At 43.8% G+C, this 24,475-nt stretch overlaps 1 protein-coding gene across 6 annotated transcripts; it reads right to left on the bottom strand.

Moving 5' to 3' along the window:
- Positions 1 to 613: 613 nt before the first annotated feature.
- On the bottom strand, positions 614 to 23,395 carry POMGNT2 (protein O-linked mannose N-acetylglucosaminyltransferase 2 (beta 1,4-)). Of its 6 annotated transcripts, none has more exons than XR_013216851.1 (4): positions 23,113 to 23,395; positions 15,225 to 15,314; positions 1,085 to 3,560; positions 614 to 923 (listed from the first exon to the last, which is right to left on the bottom strand). XR_013216851.1 is itself a non-coding variant. In XM_077268992.1 (3 exons), exon 3 carries the CDS (start codon positions 3,469 to 3,471, stop codon positions 1,735 to 1,737), a length of 1,737 nt encoding a protein of 578 aa, XP_077125107.1. In that variant the 5' UTR covers positions 3,472 to 3,560; positions 15,225 to 15,314; positions 23,113 to 23,395; the 3' UTR covers positions 614 to 1,734. The 6 variants fall into 6 exon arrangements, 1 of the variants encoding a protein (XP_077125107.1); XR_013216854.1 differs by having other exon boundaries at positions 23,126 to 23,395; XR_013216853.1 differs by lacking the exon at positions 15,225 to 15,314.
- Positions 23,396 to 24,475: the final 1,080 nt, after the last annotated feature.

The raw sequence follows: 24,475 nt of genomic DNA, 5'->3' as shown, positions 1-24,475 counted from the left end.
TGTTCTGCACCGTCGGACCACCGCAGAATCACTCGACTCCTGGTGCCCCCACACTACTGGTAAGTACATTCTGACTATAAGACGCACCTCCATTTCCCCTCAAATTTTGGGGGAAAAAAGTGTGTCTTATAGTCCGAAAAATACAGTAATTGGCGTGGATGCTGAGGGTCGCACCCTTACTCCTCAGATATTGCTGGCCGGGACTAAAGATAGGCAATGAATAAGAAGTAGTGACCAATTCTTTTAAAAAATAAATACATAAATAATTGAAATATTATTATGGTACTGCCTGGGCTGTGGAGTTGGAGTCGGTATAAAATGGACCGACTCAATACTCCTAAAACATATAATACATGTCTGTTTTGTTCCTGATCTAAGGAGGATGGCTTTTAGTTGAGATGAATCTGTGCTGCACTTTATGTACATGTTCAGTAGTGAGGCAGGGCTGTGGGGTCGGGAATCAGGGAAATTGAGGAGTTGAAGGTTTGGCTGAAAATTTCCCAAGTTTCAGAGCTGGAATCTCCCAACATGCTCACTGGATCTACATCTGCACACAGACTGCTCCAATGACTTGTTGCCTCATGCTACCATAGACCTATACAGTAATCTAGAAGACCAACTAATAACTCTTTATTGGAGCTCTTCTTAGTGTTTAGGGGTTTTGTCTGTGACCCCAATAACAACCAGCACATGTATAAATGCAGTAAATGCAGAACCGGTCTAGAACACATGTGGATCATAAGACCAATGCATGAGTAGGGAAGCAATGTATTTGCAAAATCTACAGATAACATGTAAATATTAATTTCCAAATGTAAACATAACCTATAACTAAAAGGCTTAGTCCCATTTTGGCAAATTATAACCTATCCACAGGATAGGTGACAACTTACTGATCGCTAGGACCCCGAAATAAATCCTGGCTAAGGCTACTTGCACACTAGTGTCGTGCACTGCACGTCGCTATGCGTCGTTTTGTAGAAAAAACGCATCCTGCAAAAGTGCTTGCAGGATGCGTTTTTTCTCCATAGACTTACATTAGCGCAATTCGTCGTGCGTCGTACGACGCTAGTGTGAAAGTAGCCTAAGAGGCTGAGAAATGTCTTGCTACACTGAAGCAATGGCTGCACATGTTCGCCTCTGCTCCATTGTCTATGAGACTACAGGAGCTAGCCCCTTTAAGGTCCGTTTTACACATCCAACATTCTTAGACCAAGTACAAATCATGATGTCTGGACTGGCTGGGGGTCTTCTGACCCAAACTCAATTACCTCATAGTCATATATGAGGCTGTTGAGATTAGTTCAGAAGGTCCATGACAAGCCTAGACATCATAGTCCTTCCTCAGTCCCCTGTCAAACTGGCTTATGCTCATCCTTTTTTGTTCCTAAAAATAAATTAACACATAATGAAATATAGTTCACGATCCACATAACAGCAAATACTCTGTAGAAGTCATCTCTGGAAAAATGAATATAAATTATGATTACGGTATATACATAGTGGTCATACAGCAGTTTTTCACCATAGGATTATCCCCTTGCGGAGTCCAAATCTTCCAATCATTGTGGTACATTGAGTTATTTTACCAGAGTTTTTGCATCTTGTCTTATAAAAAAACGATTCTACACATACAAAATCCGGACTGTGAATTATGCAGCAAATCTGACTTTCTCGGCGGCAATGCATTGCCTAGTAATGGATGGTCATAAATAGTAGAAAAATAGTTTAGTGTTATGTTTTGCACACCAAGACGTCGGCAAATGGTCCTAATAGCGTTTTATTAAATATGCAGCGGATCCATACCAAGTAGGTCGTTGATGGTTTAATGCTTTCAGAAAAGGTGTGGTTTTGGTAAGATAACATGTAAGGCATGTACGTGTTTTCTCCTTGCTCCTGGATCCATACTTCATATTTCACATCTCTTACTTTCAAATACTTGAGATTCCACGGGATCTGCCAGGTCACAGACAGCTTTGTTACGCTTGCTTCAGAGCTAGAAGCCTGGCATCTGGATTCCCTTACCTTCCCCGGATATAATCCATTTGCCCACTTCTGCTTCCTAGTACCAGGCTTGGTTTTCACAACGCTTCTTATAGCTTGAATAAGAGATGTTACGTCAACCTTTGTGTCCTGGTAAATACGGAAAAGCCACTCAGGATTACGGCAGCAAAGATGACGCGGCACTTCCTTGCTTTTTTTTATACGTTCTTGTTCACTGGCATCTAGATGGATAATGCCACCTTGCTCCCATGGCCTTTCAGGATACGTGATTGTATTTGCTATTTCTTTATTTTGCCAGGCAACATACTGGAGTTCCATGCCGGGAAGAGTTGCCAGAGTTTTGTATGGTGTGTAATGATCTGGGTTTACGCCATAAGGGAAGAGTTCGACCACAGCAGCCCCTTTCGGCAGAAAGAGTGACATAACTAACTGTGCTCCGTGCATACAGACAAGCATGGAAGCATTACTGATCAAACGCACAATGTCTGTAAAAGTGTGGTCCTCTAAAGACACTGTGATAGTTTTCATCTGAAATTCCTGAGCAAGAGCCAGGAGTAAATCGGCCTCATTTACAATTAGTCGATCCATTGTTCGGCTGAAGAGAACTATATAGTCTTCGGATGCACTTTGCTCAGTGCTAATATTCAATTTTCCCAATATGAATTTAGCAAAGTGCCTAATTTCATTACCAGACACCAGTATATTGGCCTTTGGACCCTGTGGTTGGACAAAACCATACTGATACCATGTGGTGATTTTTGTTAAACCAACATAACACTTGGTGAAACATAAAAGCCTACCCAAAGTCTTTAACTGCTCTTTAAAGAGAGGCAGCTTGTTGCTCATAAGCTTGTACAGGTCGAAGTGAGAGCCTTCCACCCAGCCCTCCATAAAGAACAGACGAGAGTCCAGGTCTAGGTCCGGGAACTGCTGCATGGTGTAGAATATGGGCAGAAGGTCATCATGAAACACATGCATGAGGTTATCTGGATTAAACCTGTTCATAATGAGGGCAACATCTGGCACAAACACCGGCTTGGGCATAAATTTCAGGGCAGCAGCTGGAAGCTCAATGAAGTTGAAATATTGTGTATTGTGGTCATCCACTGAAGAGAGGTCTAGCAGAGCAGGCTGGAAGCGTCTAGAACCCAAGCTGGGCAACATGATGGATGAGTTACTGTGAAAAAAGACAAACTCCTCCGCCTCTGTAGAGTAACAAAGCGACTCAAAGCGACACACGCGATCTGTATGCATCTTACCCGTACAAACCATTTTGGTGCCATCTTCCACAAGAGCATACAGAGCTGCCTGATAGTCTATGCGGACCTGTGACAGCTCCTGGGATTGACGCGTAAGGTCCAACTCCTCCTCAATTATAGAAAACTGCTCCCATAACTTGACATATTTCCACAACACTGCAGCCAAGACAGACACAAGCAGAGCATTAAACACTGCGGATATGTTCATTCTGCAGATGTGCTGGGTAAAGATATCCAGAAGGAAACCTAATAGAAGTCACAGTCATCATTAGTCCACCTTAACATAGTAGAGGAAACCTGAGAAAGAAGAAAAGAACATTATCAGCCAAAGGAACCATGGTGGTCTAATGCAAGGTATATTATGGTAAAAACTATCACAATGACTATAGGGACTGGCATACTGACTGCGCCAATAAAGTGACTCTGGCTCTGCTGAGGGTTGTATCCCTTTGTCCCTCTTTATCCGTATTCGGGCTGTGCAGGGAGCGCAGGTCCAGCATGCACAGGTCCAGCATGCACACCTCCATTCCAATCATTGTCTATAGGACTGCTGGATAAAGCTGAGCGCTGTACTCGACTGGACACTTACGTTTTATAGACAATGAATGGAGCTTCATTGCTCATCCTTGGCCATTGATTCAGACCCTCAGTGATAATTAGAGTATCCCCTCTCCTATGGAAATGAGATATCTTACTATTGTGGGAATTCCCCTTTAAAGCCTCCTTCACACGTCCATATAAAAGACGTACATGAAAAACGGTACTGGTGTCATCAGTGTTTTCCATCCTTGAGTCCGTTTTTACCATCAGTCTTTTTCCGGTATGGATAAAGAAATGACAAAGCACGGACATGTGAAGGAGGCCTAAGGCATAGTCTAGCAGTTAATATGTTGTAGAGAATGTAAATGTAAGAACCTGGAGTATCACCGAGCTTCCTGGTGTTAGGACCACCATCGATCACCTGCTATTTGTGAGAGAAAATGATAATACAGGCCCCCATAATCATTAACGTCACCCAAACCTGCAGAATCTCTATAGGGGAGTGGGGAAATGTAAGGGTATGTGCACACGTTGCGGATTCTGCTGCGGATTTTTCCGCAGCGGATTTGGAAAATCCGCAGTGCAAAACCACTGCGGTTTTCACTGCGGATTTTATCGCGGTTTCTTCTGCGGATTCCTCTGCGGGTTTTCAACTGCACTTTCCTATTGGTGCATGTCGAAAACCGCGGAATCCGCAGAAAGAATTGACATGCTGCGGAAAATAATCCGCTGCGATTCCGCGCGGATTTTTCCGCAGCATGTGCACAGCTGTTTTTTTTTTCCCATAGGTTTACATGGTACTGTAAACTTTGGGAAAACTGCTGGGGATCCGCAGCGCCAAATCCACTGCGAATCCGCAGCAAAATCCGCAGCGTGTGCACATACCCTAATGGTCAGCTGAATGTACTCGTGGCCAACGGCTATATAATGTAATGGTTTATTTCCCCCAGTGCCCAATACTCTCCTTGACAGTCTATGTAATGTCCTGGCATAACGAGGCCTCTGGATGGATAAATACGGGGGTCTTCCATACATTTGATAACTGTCAGTATTCGAGGTGAAGCATAAGCCTTTCCCTTGGGGTCTACTGATCCCACCTGACCACGGGGATCTATAGTTCAGCACATATGAAGGGGATAAAGACTTACATCTGAAATATGGGTAGCAAACCACCGGTACAGCGCGCCCAGTAAACCTCGGGTACAGCGCGCCCAGTAAACCGCGGGTACAGCGCGCCCAGTAAACCTCGGGTACAGCGCGCCCAGTAAACCGCGGGTACAGCGCGCCCAGTAAACCTCGGGTACAGCGCGCCCAGTAAACCTCGGGTACAGCGCGCCCAGTAAACCTCGGATACAGCGCGTCCAGTAAACCTCGGGTACAGCGCGCCCAGTAAACCTCGGGTACAGCGCGCCCAGTAAACCTCGGGTACAGCGCGCCCAGTAAACCTCGGGTACAGCGCGCCCAGTAAACCTCGGGTACAGCGCGCCCAGTAAACCGCGGGTACAGCGCGCCCAGTAAACCTCGGGTACAGCGCGCCCAGTAAACCTCGGGTACAGCGCGCCCAGTAAACCTCGGGTACAGCGCGCCCAGTAAACCTCGGGTACAGCGCGCCCAGTAAACCTCGGGTACAGCGCGCCCAGTAAACCTCGGGTACAGAGCACCTGCATATTCTATATTACTCCCATTCAAAAGGCTTCACAGGTAAATAACATCCAATAACTGCACTGGAAGCACACGGCTGCGAGATGTGACCCGAGTGTTAATTATGGCGCATACTGTACCCTTATGAGCACTCATGAGTATTGGTAGAGACTAGAGGTGCAGGGTCATAATGGGTTAAAGGTCCTTGATGACATCGGACGGTGCATCACAATAAGCTACAGGACCTTTGGTGACGTCACGACCATGTGATCTGTACGTGTAGGAGGCTCAAGCAGTCTCCGTGTGTCACGTGTCAGCACCGCTGCGTCTCTGAGGCTCATGAAGCGCACACTGCTATTACCTGTGATGGGGCCGCGGTCACACAGTCCTCCTCAAGCTGCAGCTTGTAGCGACTGAAAGACCTCTGATGATGTCACACGCAAGCGCCTACGCTTAAGGACCTTCAATGATGTCATGACCATGTGATGAGTCACGTGTGTGGGAGGAGTCAGGCTCCAGCTTGTGCTGCTGGAGGGGAGTGGTCTTACGGTCCCCGTGCTGTGCAGGCTGCAGACGGTCAGTGCCGTGTGTCACTGGAGGATTGACAGCAGCCCGGAGCAAGGTGCACGGGGAAGACTAGTGGAGAGAATGGCCGCCCTGCACTTTGCCTCCTCAGCTCATTTTATGTGCATGTTTCCTCTGCTTCCAATGAACATACTTTAGTGTTCCGCCCGTGGCCATAGCCGAGTGGGGCGAATAGTGGCCGTGCACCACTTAGTGTCCTGGGAAATGGAGGAGAGTCCCGGGTGGGGCACAATGTCATTTTTGGGGTCTTGTTTTGACGCTATTCACACCGGTAACACTGATTCTCTGGGTCAGGGCGATTACAGAGATATTTTTTTAACTTTTACATTTTCTACCAAGATTTTGAAGATTGAAAAAAAAAAAAAAATTGATTTTCCGAGACGTGTAACCTCTTTATTTTCCGTCTATGGAGCTGCGTGAGGTTTTGTATTTTTTCGTTATGAGCGGACGGTTTTATTTATGTCTATTTAGGACAAAAGTTTTGAAAAAACTGATTTTTCTCTACACCATTTACCAGAAGGCAATGAATTGGTTTTTGTATTTTGATAGAGCGGACTTTTAGGAATGCGGAGATATGTTCCGACCCTGCTTATACTGCTATGTCAGCAGAGAAATGAAACCGTTATGGCTCTTGGAACAAGGGAAGAAAATGATACATTCTCTGTTCATTAAAGGGTTAACGCTTCAGTTTGATTGTCACTGTCTAAACATGGGGCAGGGAGCCTAAGGAACTCCCTAGTGTTCACCTGCTAACCTATGCCAGGGTCTAGACTGCTATAGGAAATCTTCAGAATCCCGGAATAGTCTTAGACTGGCAGCTGTGAGACATCAGGAGGCCAGAATTCATAAAGAAGAAGGTAGCAGGAGGAGGCGAGGGTAATGCTGAAATATCCTCATGGGAAGCCAGAGGTCAGGCCTGAAAGAATGGATCAGAGCTTGGAGAAATCTCCAGAGGTGCCAGCTCCGGGACTAGGCCCAGGTCAGAATCAAGGCAAAGGAAGCTGAGGTCACTACAGCCCCAATGCACAATACTAGGAAGCAGGGACAGAGCTGAGGTCAGTGCACAATGTCAGTGCAGCCCCATGCAAGATACCAGGAGGCAGGGACAGAGCTGAGGTCAGTGCAGCCCCATGCAAGATACCAGGAGGCAGGGACAGAGCTGAGGTCAGTGCACAATGTCAGTGTAGCCCCATGGACGATACCAGGTGGCAAGGACAGAGCTGAGGTCCGTGCACAATGTCAGTGCCGCCCCATGCACAAAACCAGGAGGCAGGGACAGAGCTGAGGTCAGTGCAGCCCCATGCACGATACCAGGAGGCAGGGACAGAGCTGAGGTCAATGTACGATGTCAGTGCAGCCCCATGCACAAAACCAGGAGGCAGGGACAGAGCTGAGGTCAGTGCACAATGTCAGTGCAGCCTCATGCACAAAATCAGGAGGCAGGGACAGAGCTGAGGTGAGTGTACAATGCGGCCTGAACCACATATTCTGATTGTTAAAACACAAAAATTGAGCTTGACTTGAGTTGGTACACATGCAGAATTTAAACGCAGGTTCACATTGGCCATAAAACATATAAAACCTACAAGAGAAAAAAATGGGCAAAAATTGTAACTAAGTAAATAAAAAGCAAAAAGTGCATTTAAATAACACAGAGTTTTCTGAATGTTGTTTAGCAGGGTTATTACCACGTTTTCCACATTGAATAAATTAGGCTATTACATTTAGGTTATAAATAGCAGATGGTATTCCAATTTAATCAATGGGGATTAGCTACTGGAATACCGTATATACTCGAGTATAAGCTGAGAATTTCAGCCCATTTTTTTTAGGCTGAAATTGCCTCTCTCGGCTTATACTCGAGTCATTCCCAGGGGTCGGCAGGGGAGGGGGAGCTGTCTAATCATACTCCCCTCCTGGCACGGTCCCTGCACATCCCTGGATCTCCGGGCGCTGACAGCTTCTTCCAGCGTTGAGCGGTCACATGGTACCGCTCATTACAGACATGAATATGGACCCGACTCCACTCCCATAGGAGTGGAGCCGCATATTCATTACTGTAATGAGCGGTACCATGTGACCGCTCAACACAGGAAGAAGCTGCCGGCGCCGGAGAACCAGGGACGTGCAGGGACCGCATCGGGAGCAGGTGAGTATGACGGGGGCAGTGTGCGATATTCACCTGTCCCGCGTTCCACCGTCGGCGCTGCTCCGACTTCCGCGTCCTCTGCAGTGACGCTCAGGTCAGAGGGCGCGATGACGCCATTAGTGTGCACGCCGCCCTCTGCCTGAACAGTCAGTGCAGAGGACGCAGTAGACACAGCGGCGCTGACAGTGGAACGTGGACAGGTGAATATAGCAAGTGCCGGGGGCCTGAGCGACGAGAGGTGAGTATGTGATTTTTTTTTTTTTAATCACAGCAACAGCATATGGGGCATAATAGTCTATGGAGCATCTTATGGGACCATAATCAGCATTTGTGCAGCATTGTATGGGGCAAATATTTCTATGGAGCATCTTATGGGGCCATAATCAGCATTTGTGGAGCATTATACGAGGCAAATGTGTCTATGGAGCATCTTATGGGGCCATAATCAGCATTTGTGCAGCATTATATAGGGCAAATGTGTTTATGGGGCCATAATCAGCATTTGTGCAGCATTATATGGGGGAAATATCTCTATGGAGCATCTTATGGGGCCATAATCAGCATTTGTGCAGCATTATATAGGGCAAATGTGTTTATGGGGCCATAATCAGCATTTGTGCAGCATTAAACAGTAGAAGCTGGTTGCCAACCCCGATGCTGCTCTTTCAGTTAAACGGTGAAATAACTGGGTCCTTCTCACCCAGCTTCTTATAGTTTTGTAGCCCATTCGAGCTTTGTGCAGGTCTATGATCTTGTTCCTGACATCCTTAGCAAGCTCTTTAGTGTTGCCCATGTTGTAGAGGTTAGAGTCTGACTGATTATTTGAGTCCGTGGACAGGAGTCTTTTATAACGGTGACTATGTAGGACAGCTGTCTCTAATGCAGGTAACGAGTTGATTAGGAGCGTCTAACTCAGTGGTCCCCGACCTTTCTGACCTTGAGAGCCACATTCAGCTCTGCAAGAGGGTCACGAGCCACATCCAGCTCCTGTCCCCCCTCACAGTTGTGGCAACCAAAGCCCCCCCATTACGGGTACAATGATAACTAAAGCTTTTCCACACAAGTCACCCCGAAGCAATATACCAAGATCCAGGGGTTCACCACACATTCAGCATTCTCCCATCACGCACTCCCAACACAGTCACATCCATCTTCAAGCACCTCCTCTAACCGGTAGTATCATCCTGTCTCCAGTGTACCATACTTACCGTAAATTATCTCTAAACCCCCAAGACCAGTAGAAGTGTACCCAAATCTGCTCTTCTGTGCACGGCTACTCACAAAGTTCACCATTTTGAGATGTGCTCTTCATACCAGTTTACTAAATCTGGAGCTAATGCACCAAACTGGCAGACAGCTGCGAGTCACAATTCATGGGACCGCGAGCCACATGAGGCTCCCGAGCTACAGGTTGGGGACCCCTGGTCTAACTGGTCTGTAGGAGCCAGCACTCTTAGGCAATGTGCACACTTTGCGGATTCTGCTGCAGATTTTTCCGCAGCGGATTTGATGAAATCCGCAGTGTAAAAAGTACTGCGGATTTATTGCGTTTTTTTGTGCGGTTTCCACTGCGGTTTTAGACACCTGCGGGTTTTTAACATGGAGCAGTTGCCAAACCGCTGCGGATTCCGCCCAAAGAATTGACATGCTGCGGAATGAAAACCGCTGCGTTTCCGCGCGTTTTTTTCCGCAGCATGTGCACATTGTTTTTTGTTTTCCATAGGTTAACATTGTACTGTACACCACATGGAAAACTGCTGCGGATCCGCAGTGTCCAAAAACGCTGCGGATCCGCAGCAAAAAACGCAAAGTGTGCACATAGCCTTAGGTTGGTAGGGGATCAAATACTTATTTCTCACTGCAAAATGCAAAAAAATTTATATAATTTTCTGGATTTTACTTTTGATATTCTCTCTCTCACTGTTAAAATTAACCTACTCTTAAAATTATGGACTGTTCATGTCTTTGTCAGTGGGCAAACTTACAAAATCAGCAAGGGATCAAATACTTATTTCCCCCACTGTATTTAAGAGGTACAGTGCAGAAGACTATTTTATGTTAGCAGCTCAGTGTGGGGAAATATTATATTCAGTGGACACATTATGTTGCATTATTAAAATGAAGATAGTCCATGCCATTTTATTTGATCAGACAGTACAATAATCAAATAAGAGTTTACAAATGACATTGATCGTTTTCTATCTGTTACGGTGCTGAGTTCCATGGAAATGATACGCTTGTACAACGGTCCAGTCACTGGGCACAAATCATGCAGAACAGTGTTACTGGCTTTTTTTCTTAAATTGATTAGTAGAATCGGGAGAACACTGTGTGGAGCTATATTTAGATAACTTAGTTTATGGCATTATTATATTCAGGGGGCACAGTGTATGGATGACTGGAGAACTGTGTACAGCTGGGAGAGGTCACCATGATAGTCTGGGCTGGATGGATGTGAGAAAACACCCCTTCTTTGAGTCTCTGAGTGTCACTGTGTATTCTCCCTCTGACTGTGTCACCTCAGCACTAGATTCACTGTGAGTAGGCATTTCCTAATGTATTGATAAGTATACAATTGTGGCCAAAAGTTCTGAGATTGACAAAAATGTTGGTTTTCACAAAGTTTAGTCAGATGTTTCTATAGTTACTGAAGTACAATTAAAAGCATTTTTATACATTTTAAAACTTTTATTGACAACTATATCAAGTTTATGTAAAGACTCAATTTGTTGCCCCTTATTATTCAGGACTTCTGCCCTTCACCCTGGCAGCTGAATATCAGCGTCTGCACCAAATCCTGACTGATGACAACTTGTTCTTGCCTAATCAGTGCTATAATTTCTGTGTTTTTGTTTGTCCACCTGCTTTTTTAGGATTGACCACAGGCAATGAACCCCAAATTTCAATGTTTTATTCACCGAACCACTTAGGTATCAATTTTGCCTTGTGACATGGTCTCCATCATGCTGAGGAAAATAATTGTTCATCACCAAATTGCTCGTGGATACGTGGGAGAAGTTGCTCTTGGAGGATGTTTAGAAATGATTCTTTATTCCTGGTAGTGTTATGTGGCAAAATTGTGAGTGAGCCCACTCCTTTGGATGAAAAGCCCCCGTGTGTGAATGGTATCAGGATGCTTAACTGTTGGCATGACGCAGGACTCATGGTAGCACTCATCTCTCCTATGGAAGGTCATTCTTCCAGATGTCCTGAATACAGTCTGAAGGGGGCTTCAGAAAATGTGGACTGCAGAGAACGGGGGTAAAGTTCTTTTCTCTGATGAAGACTATGACTTAGGGTGCTGTGTATGCCACAAAAGCGTCAGTCTATGGCTAATGATGAATATATTTTTTATACCCTTTTAATGAATTTCCAATAAAGAAGAAGCATAGGTTTTATTCTTAGTGGTTTTGCTGTTCATTTTTATTGTAAATATTGAGTCTTTTTATAAACTTCATGTATTTGTTAATAAAAGTGTAAAAACGTATCAAATGCTTCTACTTATACTTCAATAACCATATAAACATCCGATTAAAAGATCTAAAATCACCGAAGAAGCAAACTTTGTGAAAAACCAAAATTTGTGTGGGTCCCAAAACTTTTGACCACGACAGCAAACACTGTATTCATTGCCTTCAAATAAAAGGTATTTATGACATCAAGTCTACAAAAATGTGTCAGTTCTGACATTCATCCTGAATAGCCTCCTAATGATCACCAATTTGCCTTTAGGTGCTGGGTTGAAACACAAATATTAGATTTTCTGAAATCACTGCTGTACAGAGATGCTCAGCTGTCATTAAACAGCCACATGACCGCTGCAGCATTTTTTTAGCAATTTTGGAAGATTGTATGAAAAAAAAACGCTCTGCGGTCCCGATGTGTGAACACAACATTGCAGCAATAATTATGAAGCCTTCTACATCGCTGTTTATCTGCTGCAGAAGAAAAACTCCTGTGTGGGTGTCCTATGTCAACCCAAGTGGGTGTGTGGCTGTATAATGACAGCTTAGCAGATGGAGCATCGTCAGTGAAAATTTGGAAATTTCACGTACACACTACAGAGAAAATCTCCTGTGTGAATTGATCATTGCGGCAGATGTGAAAGCGGCATCATGTCAATTTATACTGCTGATTTCACGCCGGATTTCATGCTTTTTCAGTGGCAAGGGTGAAATGTGCAGTAGATCTGCGGCGCCCCAGTGTCCTGGTCATTGCAGTGATGTCATTATCCTTTCAGGGGAGAAGTGATGTCATGTCTGAAGGCAATGAAAGACAACCACATTCGGGTATCACACACATGCAACATGTTCACACTCCAGACCAGAAGGGGGAGCTCTAAGCCTGTTTAGGGTGAGCTCCCCTAATGACATCCTGATTTGGAGGGAAAGGAGTTCAGTTCCTGTCAGGCAGAAAGAAGGAGAGGAGCTCTGCTGGCATGACGTGCTGCAACTCCTGGGAAAAGACACTAAAAGGTGGACGTACAGCGGAGAGTGTGCAGGAAAGCAGAGCGCAGGAGAGGAATACCAGAGGGAGATCAGCCAGGAACAAGCTGCTCCTTTCTGAGGCGCAGAAGCCGGTAGCCAGGAACACCGAGGGAGCAACTGTTTCCAAGCCTTGAACCAGAGACCGGCAGGACAGTCAATTCCAAGTTGGCTGCCCGACCTTAATACCTAAGAAGACTCAGTGGCAACTGTGGGGGCCGGGGCGTCTCTAGGGTCCCTACAAAAAGCCTCAGGCCATCAGTCATACGGGTTTGTCCTATCCACACCACCTGGGGGACAGAGAGAGGAAGACATACCACTAAGAACATCTACAAGAGTTGAGAGGACCTTACCGGGAAGCTCAGCAGGGAGGTACTACAACACCCGGGCACTAGTAGGAAGGCTACTGATTTCCACCTGGATAGGGGGACTCTGGAATTGCCTTCAGACCGACCGGACTCTGTCTGCCCTGTCGTCTGGCGCTCCAGGCTGAGGATACCATCTGAAGTCTTCAGTAAACAAGGTAAAAGACTGCAAACCTGTCTCCTCGTTCTTTACTGCACCTTGCCCATACATAAACTCTTTTACTGGACGCCCCTGAGGGCCACGGACCGGGTCAGCCACTGTGATACCCCCGAATCGCAGGACCCGGTACCGAGTACCCCATTGCCCTACTCTGGGGGCGATCCAGATCCACTGTATTTCCTCAGCAAAATCCACAGCAGTTTTTGTGGCTGCAGAATTTGCTGCAGAAAATTTGTAGGTCCGTTCCTTGCACCTGCCCCTCTGTAGCAATAGTGCAGCTGTCGTCATTAGTAGTAATGTGTGTTCACTGACAGTCATTGGATCTAGCTGTGATATTAGGATCTCGACTACCCAGCAGCCGATCAGTTTACCATACCCCCACTCAGTACGGTATATTGTAAAATCACATTTGGATTGATTGTCAGTATCAGCACATAAAGGCCACAGCCAGCACAAAGCTGTACATTAGATAGTCATTCTCCACTCAGCAAGGGCTGAATTAAAACACCATAAGGCATATCAAATGACGAGATCTGTGGTCTGATAAATAATACAGTACTAGCAATGTGAAGCCATTATTTTTAGGCTGACAACTGGCTGAAAGCATTAATAAATTATCAAGTAAGTACGCAGCTTGCAATAGACATGATCATGGAAATGATACACCGTGACTGCTAGTAAATGGCTGCTACTAAAATTCTGAGAAATGTAAAAAAAGGAAAAACAACTATAGGGGTGAAATACACCATTGTCCTCTCTCCTGGGTTGCTGACAGCTGGGCACTGACATTTATTTGCTTTTAATACGGGCATTTTTTTTCTTTTATCCCTTTGTTAGGGATCATGTACGGTATGTGAGTGTAATCAGCATTGGACTTGGATGTCTGGGCCCAGCCCCACAGGAGGAATGGACCCTAGGTGCCCACCCTACAGCTATATGCTGTTATCCCCATTATAGTGGAGCGTCGACTGTAAGACACAGGTGGCTCCTGCACATCTACTGTGCACCACCATAACTGGGATGTACAATTACAGTAGTTTGTATTAAAGGCGTTCTTTGGTTAAAACAAAAGTTTAAAACAAGTTATCACAGATCCATGGGCTCCAAAGGATAGGTGACAACTTATTGATCGTTTGGGTTCAACCATAGGAAACCGCACCGATCGGAAGAATTGGAAAGTTTTATCCCTGACAGGATACTTTTATCCCCATATTAAAATGGAGCCTCAGGTGGGATGTCTGACCACAGCTTCATTCATTCTCTTTGGGGCTTTCAGAAAAAAAACAAGCACTCGCAGCCACTGAGGGAATGAATTAATCAGTGGTCACTTCGCACATGCCGCTCCACTCTAATGGGGATAAAAGCTCACATGCCGCTCCACTCTAATGGGGATAAAAGCTCACATGCCGCTCCAGCCTAATGGGGATAAAAGCGCCACATTCCGCAGATCGGTTTGTGTCCCAGCAGTCAGACCCCCTCCTATCAATAAGTTATCATTTATCTTGTGGAAAGGTGATTACTTGTTTTCACCGGGGAACCTCAGTGCAGAGAGAAATACCGCCACACCATGATTGGTGACTGGGCTACGTATTACCACCACATAGTGACCAAATAATCCCACATACTGTACAAGGGAGAAATACCATGACCAGATCAGATATTACCAGCATAAACCAACAAAATAATTCCACATACAAGGGAGAAATATTGTCACTCTATGACTGCACTATATATTATCACCACATCGTGACAGAACAATTCCACATACTGTACAAGGGAGAAATACCATGTCACCATGGCCAGACCACATATTACCAGCATATAGCGACCAAATAATTCCACAAACAATGGAGAAATACTGCCACACCATAACCGAACTATATATTACGACATAGTGACTGAATATTACAATACTGATCACTAATAAAAACCACAATACTAACAATGCTGTTATTACCATCAGTTACATTAAACACAGGAACTCTGTATATAGTATATAGGGTATAGTGTAAGTGTACATGCAATACACTGACTTACCACTGACATCTCTATTTGAAGTCCTTCATCTTTGCTTTTCCTCTTCATCTGGCACAAACCGCCATTACTTCTTCCAGTCAGAACTCATTGCTGCAGAAAATAAGAAAAAAGGCTGCACAGTGTCATGTAAAACAGTATTCTAAAAAATTCATTATATAACAGCAGTAATTTTCCCTAATTGGCCCCTACAGTAATTATATCCAACCACTTGCCACCATAAACTAATAATGTAGGTTCCTCATTTTGGCCTCCATACAGTAAGTCCCTCAATCTGGCCCCTTTAATTAATAATGTCCCTCCATCTTGGGCCTCTATGTTCCCCCATCTTGGGCCCCTATATCCCTTATGCTGGCCCCTGTGTCCCTTGTCCTGACCTTAAGTCCCTTGTCCTGGCCTCATGTTCCTGGTCCTGGCCCCATGTCCCTTGCGCTGGCTCCATGACCCTGGTTCCATGTCCCTGGTCCTGGCCCTGTATCATGTTGCATCCACAGAAGAAAAAAAAAAGATTCTTCTTACCTGACTGCGCTCCTGTTGCCGCACGGTATCCTCTCCCTTCAGATCCGGCCTGGTTATGTTAACATGGGTGCCAACCTATCAGAGGTCGACGGCTGATGTCATTGTGCCCAGCGAGGTCACTTTCCTCAAACGCACATTCAGGTGAAACCAGCAGCCCCCTCTATGTCCTGCTCGAGTGCCCACTGAGGAGCAGGGCCTACTGGAACTCCAGTTCGACCCTGAGTGTAATGCGTATAGTCATATAGTAGCATGTCTTCCCCATTTTTGGTCCCATTCCAGCACCATGTGAATGAAGTTGTGACCTGCGAAATCACACAGTGATTGCTGTGTGAAGCGGAGGTCACTTTTTATATCTTCGCAAGTCTATGGGAATTTTGAACGAGGTTGTATTAAGAAAAATAGCATATACAGCTATATAATATTTGCATATAAATAATTTGGTATAGAAAAAGAAGAGGAAGGCCCTAATGGTAAGGTGCGAGGGATGAGAAACCTCCTGACACAAACCCGTGCCTGTCCCTAAGCTTGCCTAACGCCCTATGTGGGTTATTCCACCCGCTGTCACGTGTAGATGGTAGCACATGGGAAGAGATGAACAGGTGACAGAAAAAAAGAAAACTACTCCCGCGTAGACTCAGCTGCTAAGCTCCACTGCAGCAGAGAAAACAGCAGAACTCCCACAGCAGTAATACCATGGTCACAGGAGAGCGCCACACATCTAGCTGGTCTGCAGAGAAAAACTCTATAACCAATGATCAGCTGATGAGTCAAGTGACTATTTAAAGTGAGGTGGAAGTGGTTACCAACCCACACCAGCTGACCAGCCTAAAAGACAACTTCCAGCAAGAGACTGACAATAACTCTTGCTGGACCAAAAGAAAAAAAACATTTAAACTTCAGCAGACCCAGAGCTGCCAAGACGTGATCGCGGGGGCGCTGATGGGTTGTCATGAGTTGGGGGTCTGCTGAAGACCCCCTTGCCTGTCGTCACGATCTTCCTGTTATTAAGAGGATACAAATTTTGATGAGACTGCTTCTTTAACAGAACACTGACAGATAAGAAAAATGTGTGTTTCTCTAGAATAAAACATTTGATCGCAAATATCAAGGTATCAATTTTATTCAGCTTCCTATGACCTATGTGCCCATATAGACAGATTAGGAGGGTTTATCCTACTGACAGATTCCCTTTAAAGGGAATATGTTGTATTTTTGTTTTTTTATTAATAATTATTGATAACATAATCAATTATTTTTAATAAAAAATGAAGTGTCATGTCTTAACTTTTTCTTACTTATTATTTTTTTCTGCAGCTGCTGCTGGTTACCATCTTTATTTGCTGGTGTGCAAGTCTCACTAAGGCTGTCCAGATCACAGCTGTGGATGGAGCCAAGCACCATTTTGTTGTAGTCCACTGCTGTCCTCATGTCACTGATCACAGAGTGATCTGTGGTGAGCATTGATAGGAGGTTCTGGATGCCGTAAGCAGAGCATCAGGGCGGTGAATGAGCAGTGATCAGTAGTCGCCAGGCTGACATTGTCATTACTTTGCATTTCTTTAATTGATGAATTATGTGATGACACATTGCCTTTAAATGTGACAGACTGGCTTTAACGGGTGAGTGATCTATAATTCAGTGTCATGAATCTCTACCACTAAACATGCAACAATGAATTCTCATGCCATTTAGGACTCATTGTAATTTAAAAAAACAAAAACAAACATATTTCTCATAAATCTATATTAATTCAAGACCTACAGGACTTTACTCCTGGGACTGAAACCTAGGTTCACCTCTTAAACAAGTGTTCACATTTTAATGCATTCCCTGCTATGAGATCTAATATGCAGTATGCCCACAGTTCTCACATCATCTAATAGTACTAGATCTAAATGATAAATGAGACAACTGCATTCAAACCTGGCAAGGGATTTTAAATCATACCACAATAATAAATGCATTTTATCCAATGCAGTAATGATATACAGATAGCTTCCTGTAATTTAGCCTCTAAAACAGAAGTCCAGGACTTGTTAAAGGGAGTTTGTCAACAGGTTTTTGCTTTCCAATCCAAAGTCAGCATGAGGTAGGGGTTAAAACACAGATTTCAGAGATGCCTCTCTTATCAAGCTCTGTCCTTTTGTTTGCTTGCAATGATTGTTTTATCACCAGGAGCTTATCATTGCTCCAACACAGAAGCAGGTACATGCCAGTCCGATACGCCACCTCCTGTGATAGGCCGCTCACTGTCTATAGACATTTTACATACAGAGCCTGGTTTCATTCTAAATGTCAAAGCTCTGTGTGAGAATGGCTCCACTCAGTTCAAATTCACCGCAGCGAAATCCTCCGGGTACTGCATTCTAGCGGTGATCTCACCGAGGTCACCGCAGTTCATTGATCGCACCTTTGCACCATCCAGGTTGAAAACTTAATCTCCAGACATGGATTACGGCGTAGGACATAACGTAGGAGAGGTGAGGGATATGGTTGTTTTTGATTATTGTTTTATTACAGGAGACAAGTGATTCAATGGAATGGGCGCTAGGTGAGTATAACTGTGTTTGTTGTTTTAAATAAAAATTAAAAAGTGTGTTTTGTTTTATTTCAAATAAAGGACTTTATTGTGGCTGTGTCTTTATTTACCATATAACTATAGGATTAGTAATAGATAGGTGTCTTATAGATGCCTCTCCATTACTAATTCGTGGGCTGGATGTCACCATAAAAGATTCATTTTTTTCCCTTTCAAAATTGGGAAGTTAATAAATGTCCAGGGAAGGGGTTTGCAAGTGTGGAAGGGGCTCGGGAGGTGATCTCGCTCCACATGCAGCAGATGCTGGCTATGTTACATATCGAGCACTTTGTCTAACAGCCTTTTAGCCATTTAAATGCTGCTGTCAATCTTCTGTAACGGGATCACACTTGGCGATGGGTTACCTTTGCAGCTGGGCCCCTGTTGCTGCTTTTTTTGCACTCCCATGAAGCCCAGCCTGTGGATGGACTCCAAAGGAGACTGGGAAGTTCACTATATACTGCAATCAAGTATTGGTTGGTATCAAGCGATCACAGGTACAACCTATCAAATTATAAAATTAATTAACCTGTATGGCAAACACAGTAAATAGAAAAAAAAATCAAAACTGCAGAATTGCAGGTTTTTTTGGTCACATCGTGTTCACCTCCCAAAAATGCAAACAAAAAAGCCATCAAAATGTTATATGTATCCCAAATTGATATCAGTAAAAAAGTTGGTTCAACTTGCAAGAAACAAGCCCTCATACAGTTCCATCGTGGAGTGAGGAAAGAAAGAAAAACATTTTGGGTCTGAGAAAATGGTGACAAAAAGCAAAAAACTTACAAAAGTTCTAATTTTCTGTCATCACCTAAAGGCTAGGGTCACAAGATTGTTTTCGCTCCATCTGTGAAAAATGGTCCGATTATGCTAATCAGACTCTCATTAGAGTGGGATCTGTTTTTCTCAAAGGTGTAGAGGAAAAAAAAATCAGTCCGTGAAAATCAGACTGCACTCGGTTGTCATCCGAATGCGGTCTGATGTTTTCCACGAACCCATAGATTTGCATTGCCGATTTTAACGCAAAACTTTTTTTTACCACATAATGAAGGCTGTAAAAACAAAACTAAAAAAAAAAATTGCTGATTTGCATTTTTATCACCATTTCATCCATCCCATTAGGAATTTTTCCACGTTTTTCAGTACAGTTTGTCATAAATGAATGTTGTAATTCAAAAGTATATCACTCTGCAAAAAGACAGGCTGTCACGTGACTATGTTTATGGAAAAATAAAAAAGTAGCTGTTGGAAGAAGGGGAGGAAAAAGTGAAAGCAAAAAAACCCAAAACATTCCCCGGTCACTAAAGAGTTAAAATAAAATAAGACAGTAGCATTGAATGTTATGTCATCACTGGGACGTTATGCACTCAGGCCGATACGTCTTCTGCTGCAGCGTTTGCTGAGAATACTTAGCATTACTTTCAGATGAGCTACCCACCATGTAATTAATATATGACTAAGCTGTGACTGTTAGATTGAGAGGCTTTTTAGGGACCACTCACTATGACATCAATAGGCCCTAATAATAGGCAACCTTTTAAAATAGAATGTCCTGATTTTTTTTCAACAGTTCAGCAGGTTCTAAAATAAAGTACCAAGTACCTACCCATCTCCATGCTTCTGTTCAGGTTAGATGGGCATATGATGAACACTACATTAAATCACTGTCTTCATATTTAACAGCTGTGGCCAGTGATTGGCTGCAGTGGTCACATGAACAGGATGTAGAGCCACCAGTTGGAAACCCTGGCAGCACTGAAAGTAGAACTGCAGGGGAGTAAAAAAGTGAGCAGGCTTTAAAGATTTCTATTTAGACCACGTTGGACTGTTACCCAACTGATTGCCTTGGGCAGGTGCTTCTGATTGGCAGTTCAGGCCAGTGCCACAAGCCCAAACTCTGCCCTCCCTGTGCTGCAACTCACACAGAATTGGAGAAGCCAAGCCCAGCAACAGTGAAGCTGGGTGAGATCAGGAGCTAACAACATGCTCCAGTTATCCCTGCCAGCCAGCACTTACAAACTCACAATGAAAGAGCTTGTAAGCGCTGCATATATTCAGACACTACTCCTAGACCTCATCACATAATATTTTTAAAAAGCGCAAAGTTAATTGTATTTACAACAACTTTACAAAATTAGCCATTTTGCAAGATGGGAATACACATTTAAGCAACACCTAATTAAAGACATATTTTTCCTCTGTTAGTAGATTGTAGTAAGATTCTTGGGATTATGTATAAACATTCACTTCTGGACACAAAAAATTTTCATCAAGAAAAATGATACAAATATTTCTCCAATGGATAGCATGTGCTGTACATAAAAAGTCTCACAACATGTGAAGAATATACAATAAGATTGACATTGACTGTTATTTGCTGTGAATAACTTTCCAATATGTGTGTGTACTTTAAAGAGTTGGGCTGCCATCACACTAGCAGTATTTGGTCAGTATTCTACATCAGTATTTGTAAGCCAAAACCAGGAGTGGAACAAATAAAGGAAAAGTATAATAGAAACACGTCACCACTTCTGCATTTATCACCCACTCCTGGTTTTGGCTTACAAATACTGATGTAAAATACTGACCAAATACTGCTAGTGTGACGGCAGCCTTAATATTTTATGTATGTACCGCATAAGGACTGAGGCCAGCGGCGATGTCTGTAGCATCATAAAATATGAAAACATCTCATTCCCCTTTAATGTCTTTGGAGGAATCATATGCTGCATTTATATAGTGAACTACAAGTTTTCCTACCTGTTTTGACTAACCAGGACACTTTCCATACAGGAGCCAGACTATGTTACCACATACAGGACCAGGCAGACATGTGACACAAGTGTTCATGCAATGGATTTCATTCTCTGATTGGAGTGTGCACATTGTAGATTCAGACTGAAGGCAGCAAAACCACAAAGGAGCACATATGGAAGCAAAGAGTAAAGAAACACTTGTGAAACAAACAAGGATATGTGTTAAACCTTAGATCCCTACTCTGATGACAGTTTTATATACCATTGTTATTCTCTCATCAAGTTTCATCAGGTGGTCACGTGTAATGGCTCCCAATGATTAGGTATGACTAGTCAAGAGTTAATTTGTGGAATAACCTATCTTCGTAAAGTTTGTGCAGCCATCATTACTGTTTGCAGAGGCAGTGTTGGTACACAGCTCCATACAGTTCAGAGCACTATTCAACAACTGTTCTAAGCCACAATATGGCAAGAACCAGTCAATGAAGTAAAGAGAAAGGACAGTACATGAGTACTTTAAATACATGACGGTCAGTCAATCTGTAAAATTGCTAGAACTTTGAATGTGTCTTCAAGTGCAGTCATGAAAACCATCAGTCATATTGATAAAACTGGCTCTCATGAGGACCGGAAAGGAAGGCCAAGGATTACCTCTGATGCAGAGGATAAGTTCATCAGCGTTACCAGCATCAGACACTGCAAATTGCCAGCACCTCAGATAACAGCCTTCATAAATGATACACAGTTATCTAGTAGCATACAAATCTCACCATCAACTGTCCAGAGTAGACTGCAAGAAGCAGGCCTTTATGGTCGAATAGCTGCAAAGAAGCCACGACTGAAGACCGCAAACAAGAAGAGACTTGTTTGGGCCAAGCAACACTTGGGCTGGACATTAGATCAGTGGAAATCTATGCTGGGGTCTGATCAGTCAAAATTGTATAATTTTTGTACCAACTGCAATGCCTTTGTGAGATGCAGAAATAGAGAGCGGATGTTTTCTATATGTGTGAGGACCACTGTAAAGCATCGAAGGGAAGGTATGATGGTGTGGAGGTTCTTTGCTGGTTATTCTGTTGGTGATTTATTCCAATTTTAAGACAACCTTAGCCAGTATAGCATTCTGCTATGACATGCCATTCCATCTAGTTTGCTCTTAGTGGGACCTTCATTTGTGTTACAACAGGACTGTGACCTACAACACATTTCCAGGCAATGTAAGGGCTATGTGACTAAGAATGTATTGGATGAGGTGCTGCGTCAGGAGTCATAACCTCCACAATCACCAGGCCTAAGCCCAAGTGAGATGCATTGGAATGAGTTGTCAACAAAGAGAAGGCAAAGCAGCCAACAATTGCTCAGTGCTTGTGTTGGTGCTCCTTCAAGACTGTTTGAAAACCATTTCAGGTGACTACATCAGGTAAAACTGCTTAACAGAAATCCAAAGGTATGTAAAACTATCATCGGAGTAAAGGCGGTACTATGAGAAATCTAAGGTTCAAACATACGGTACTTTGTTTTGTTTCACACGTTTCTTTACTCCTTGTTTCCATATTTGTTGCTTCTTGTCTTTACTGCCTTCAGTCTGAATCTACAATGTGCACATTCCAATAAGAACAATTTAAAACACTGCATGAACAAGTGTGTCCAAACTTTTGACAGGTACTGTACATTCCCCATAAATTCCAAAATAATGTGTACTTTATTACATACGAATGGTACAAGGTCACTTTTGTGGTAATTGCAGAGATGCGTTTCTAAAAGTTCATTAGTCTTTATACACAGTATATGTATTTAGTCTATACAGTCATGCATTTACATTACTGCTAATTGCTTGGATGCCACCTCCAATGCTAATCAATTAGAGGGTTCCAGTATTGTGCAGTGATTCATATCTAGATATGCACGGGGTATATTATGTGCTGTACTATGTGACACCAGGAATATTATAATTTATCTAGCAATCTTAATTATATATATATATATATATATATATATATATATATATATATAAGTCATCAATGTCATCCATACTCACCATGAGAACATACCGTGTAGGGCTCAGGTGTAGCTGCAGGCTTGAGGTTCTGAGGCTTTCGAGGATGGAAGATCACCGAGGACAGTGTAGAAAGCACGGTCCACCTGACTGTTCTGTGCTTGAAAAATGGATGACGGGTGATCCTATTGCTTTAAGTGTGATTGAAGAATCATAAAAAGATCTCAGCAAGCCTTTTCCATTCATATGGTAATAGCTGTGCTCAGTGCACCATCTGCACACTGAGCTATCATTTGCAGCTCTACCCCTTCTCCAGTTCTGGGCATGCTCTGTCTGTACTCGCATCTTACTGCTCTGGCGAGCTCACCTCAATTTGTTAGCTTCCCTGAGGTCATCCGTCCGTGAACGATGATTTGCTGCATTGCTCCTGAAAATCCCCAAGGAACAAGGAAAGGCAAAGAGACACAGGAAGGATAGAGCAGGAGACAACAGACGTCTTAACCTTCTCTTTACAAATATACTATTGACGGTGTGAAAGGTGGAAATCCGGTATGGGAAATCTACAATTAAAGGCAATATTTTGGCATATTTTTGCAAATAGAAGTAATGGTATGGCTATATAGGTTCTTGCACCGCAATAAAAATGATACCTTTTTTTGTAGACATCTGATGTGCCAGTCTTGAGAAAACAAGCATAAAAGCACTATGCAAATATGGCTGGGAGTGCTCAAAATCAGCAACGCAAGTCAAAGGGTCTGTGAAAAAATCGGACTGCACTCGGATGTCAAAAAGGAGAAGGTGGAGAAAGTTTTTAAAATTTCTCCATGTACAAGAAAATTAGATGACACTTCGACCGCACTCCGATCAAACTCTGAACAGAATACTTGGTCCATTTTTGTCATATATGTCAAAATCAGACGTCTGATGGGAGAAGTGCTCGGCCAACCAAGGACGCAGTCACCACCTCCAAACAGTAGCGTAGCTACCGGGTGGCAGAGGGGGCCATTGCCCCGGGCACGGTGCTCAGAGGGGGCCCACCTGGAGATATGCTACTGTAACTATTGGCGTGCACAGCAGTGGTACTGTAACTGTATTGGCATGCACAGCAGTGGGCCCCCGCCTGTCATCACAAGGTCAGCTGTATCAGCATCTAGCTGATGCAGCTAACCGCATTGATGAGGGAAGGAGCACTTTGCTCCTTCTCCCATCATCCCCCTGTCAGCGTCTGATGTCTCCGACACTGACAGGAGGAGCGATGACTGCAGTCTTCCTGTGTGTGGGGGGGGGGGTGCTGCCTTATACTACAGAGTCTACCTGTGGGGCGGTGCTGCCTTATACTACAGGGTCTGCCTGTGGGGGGGTGCTGCCTCATAATACAGAGTCTGCCTGTGGGGGGTGCTGCCTT

Source organism: Ranitomeya variabilis, chromosome 6 (genome assembly GCF_051348905.1).
Source record: "Ranitomeya variabilis isolate aRanVar5 chromosome 6, aRanVar5.hap1, whole genome shotgun sequence".
NCBI lineage: Eukaryota > Metazoa > Chordata > Amphibia > Anura > Dendrobatidae > Ranitomeya > Ranitomeya variabilis.
The sequence above is the reverse complement of the archived record's forward strand: the minus strand, read 5'-3'. Positions and strand labels throughout refer to the sequence as shown.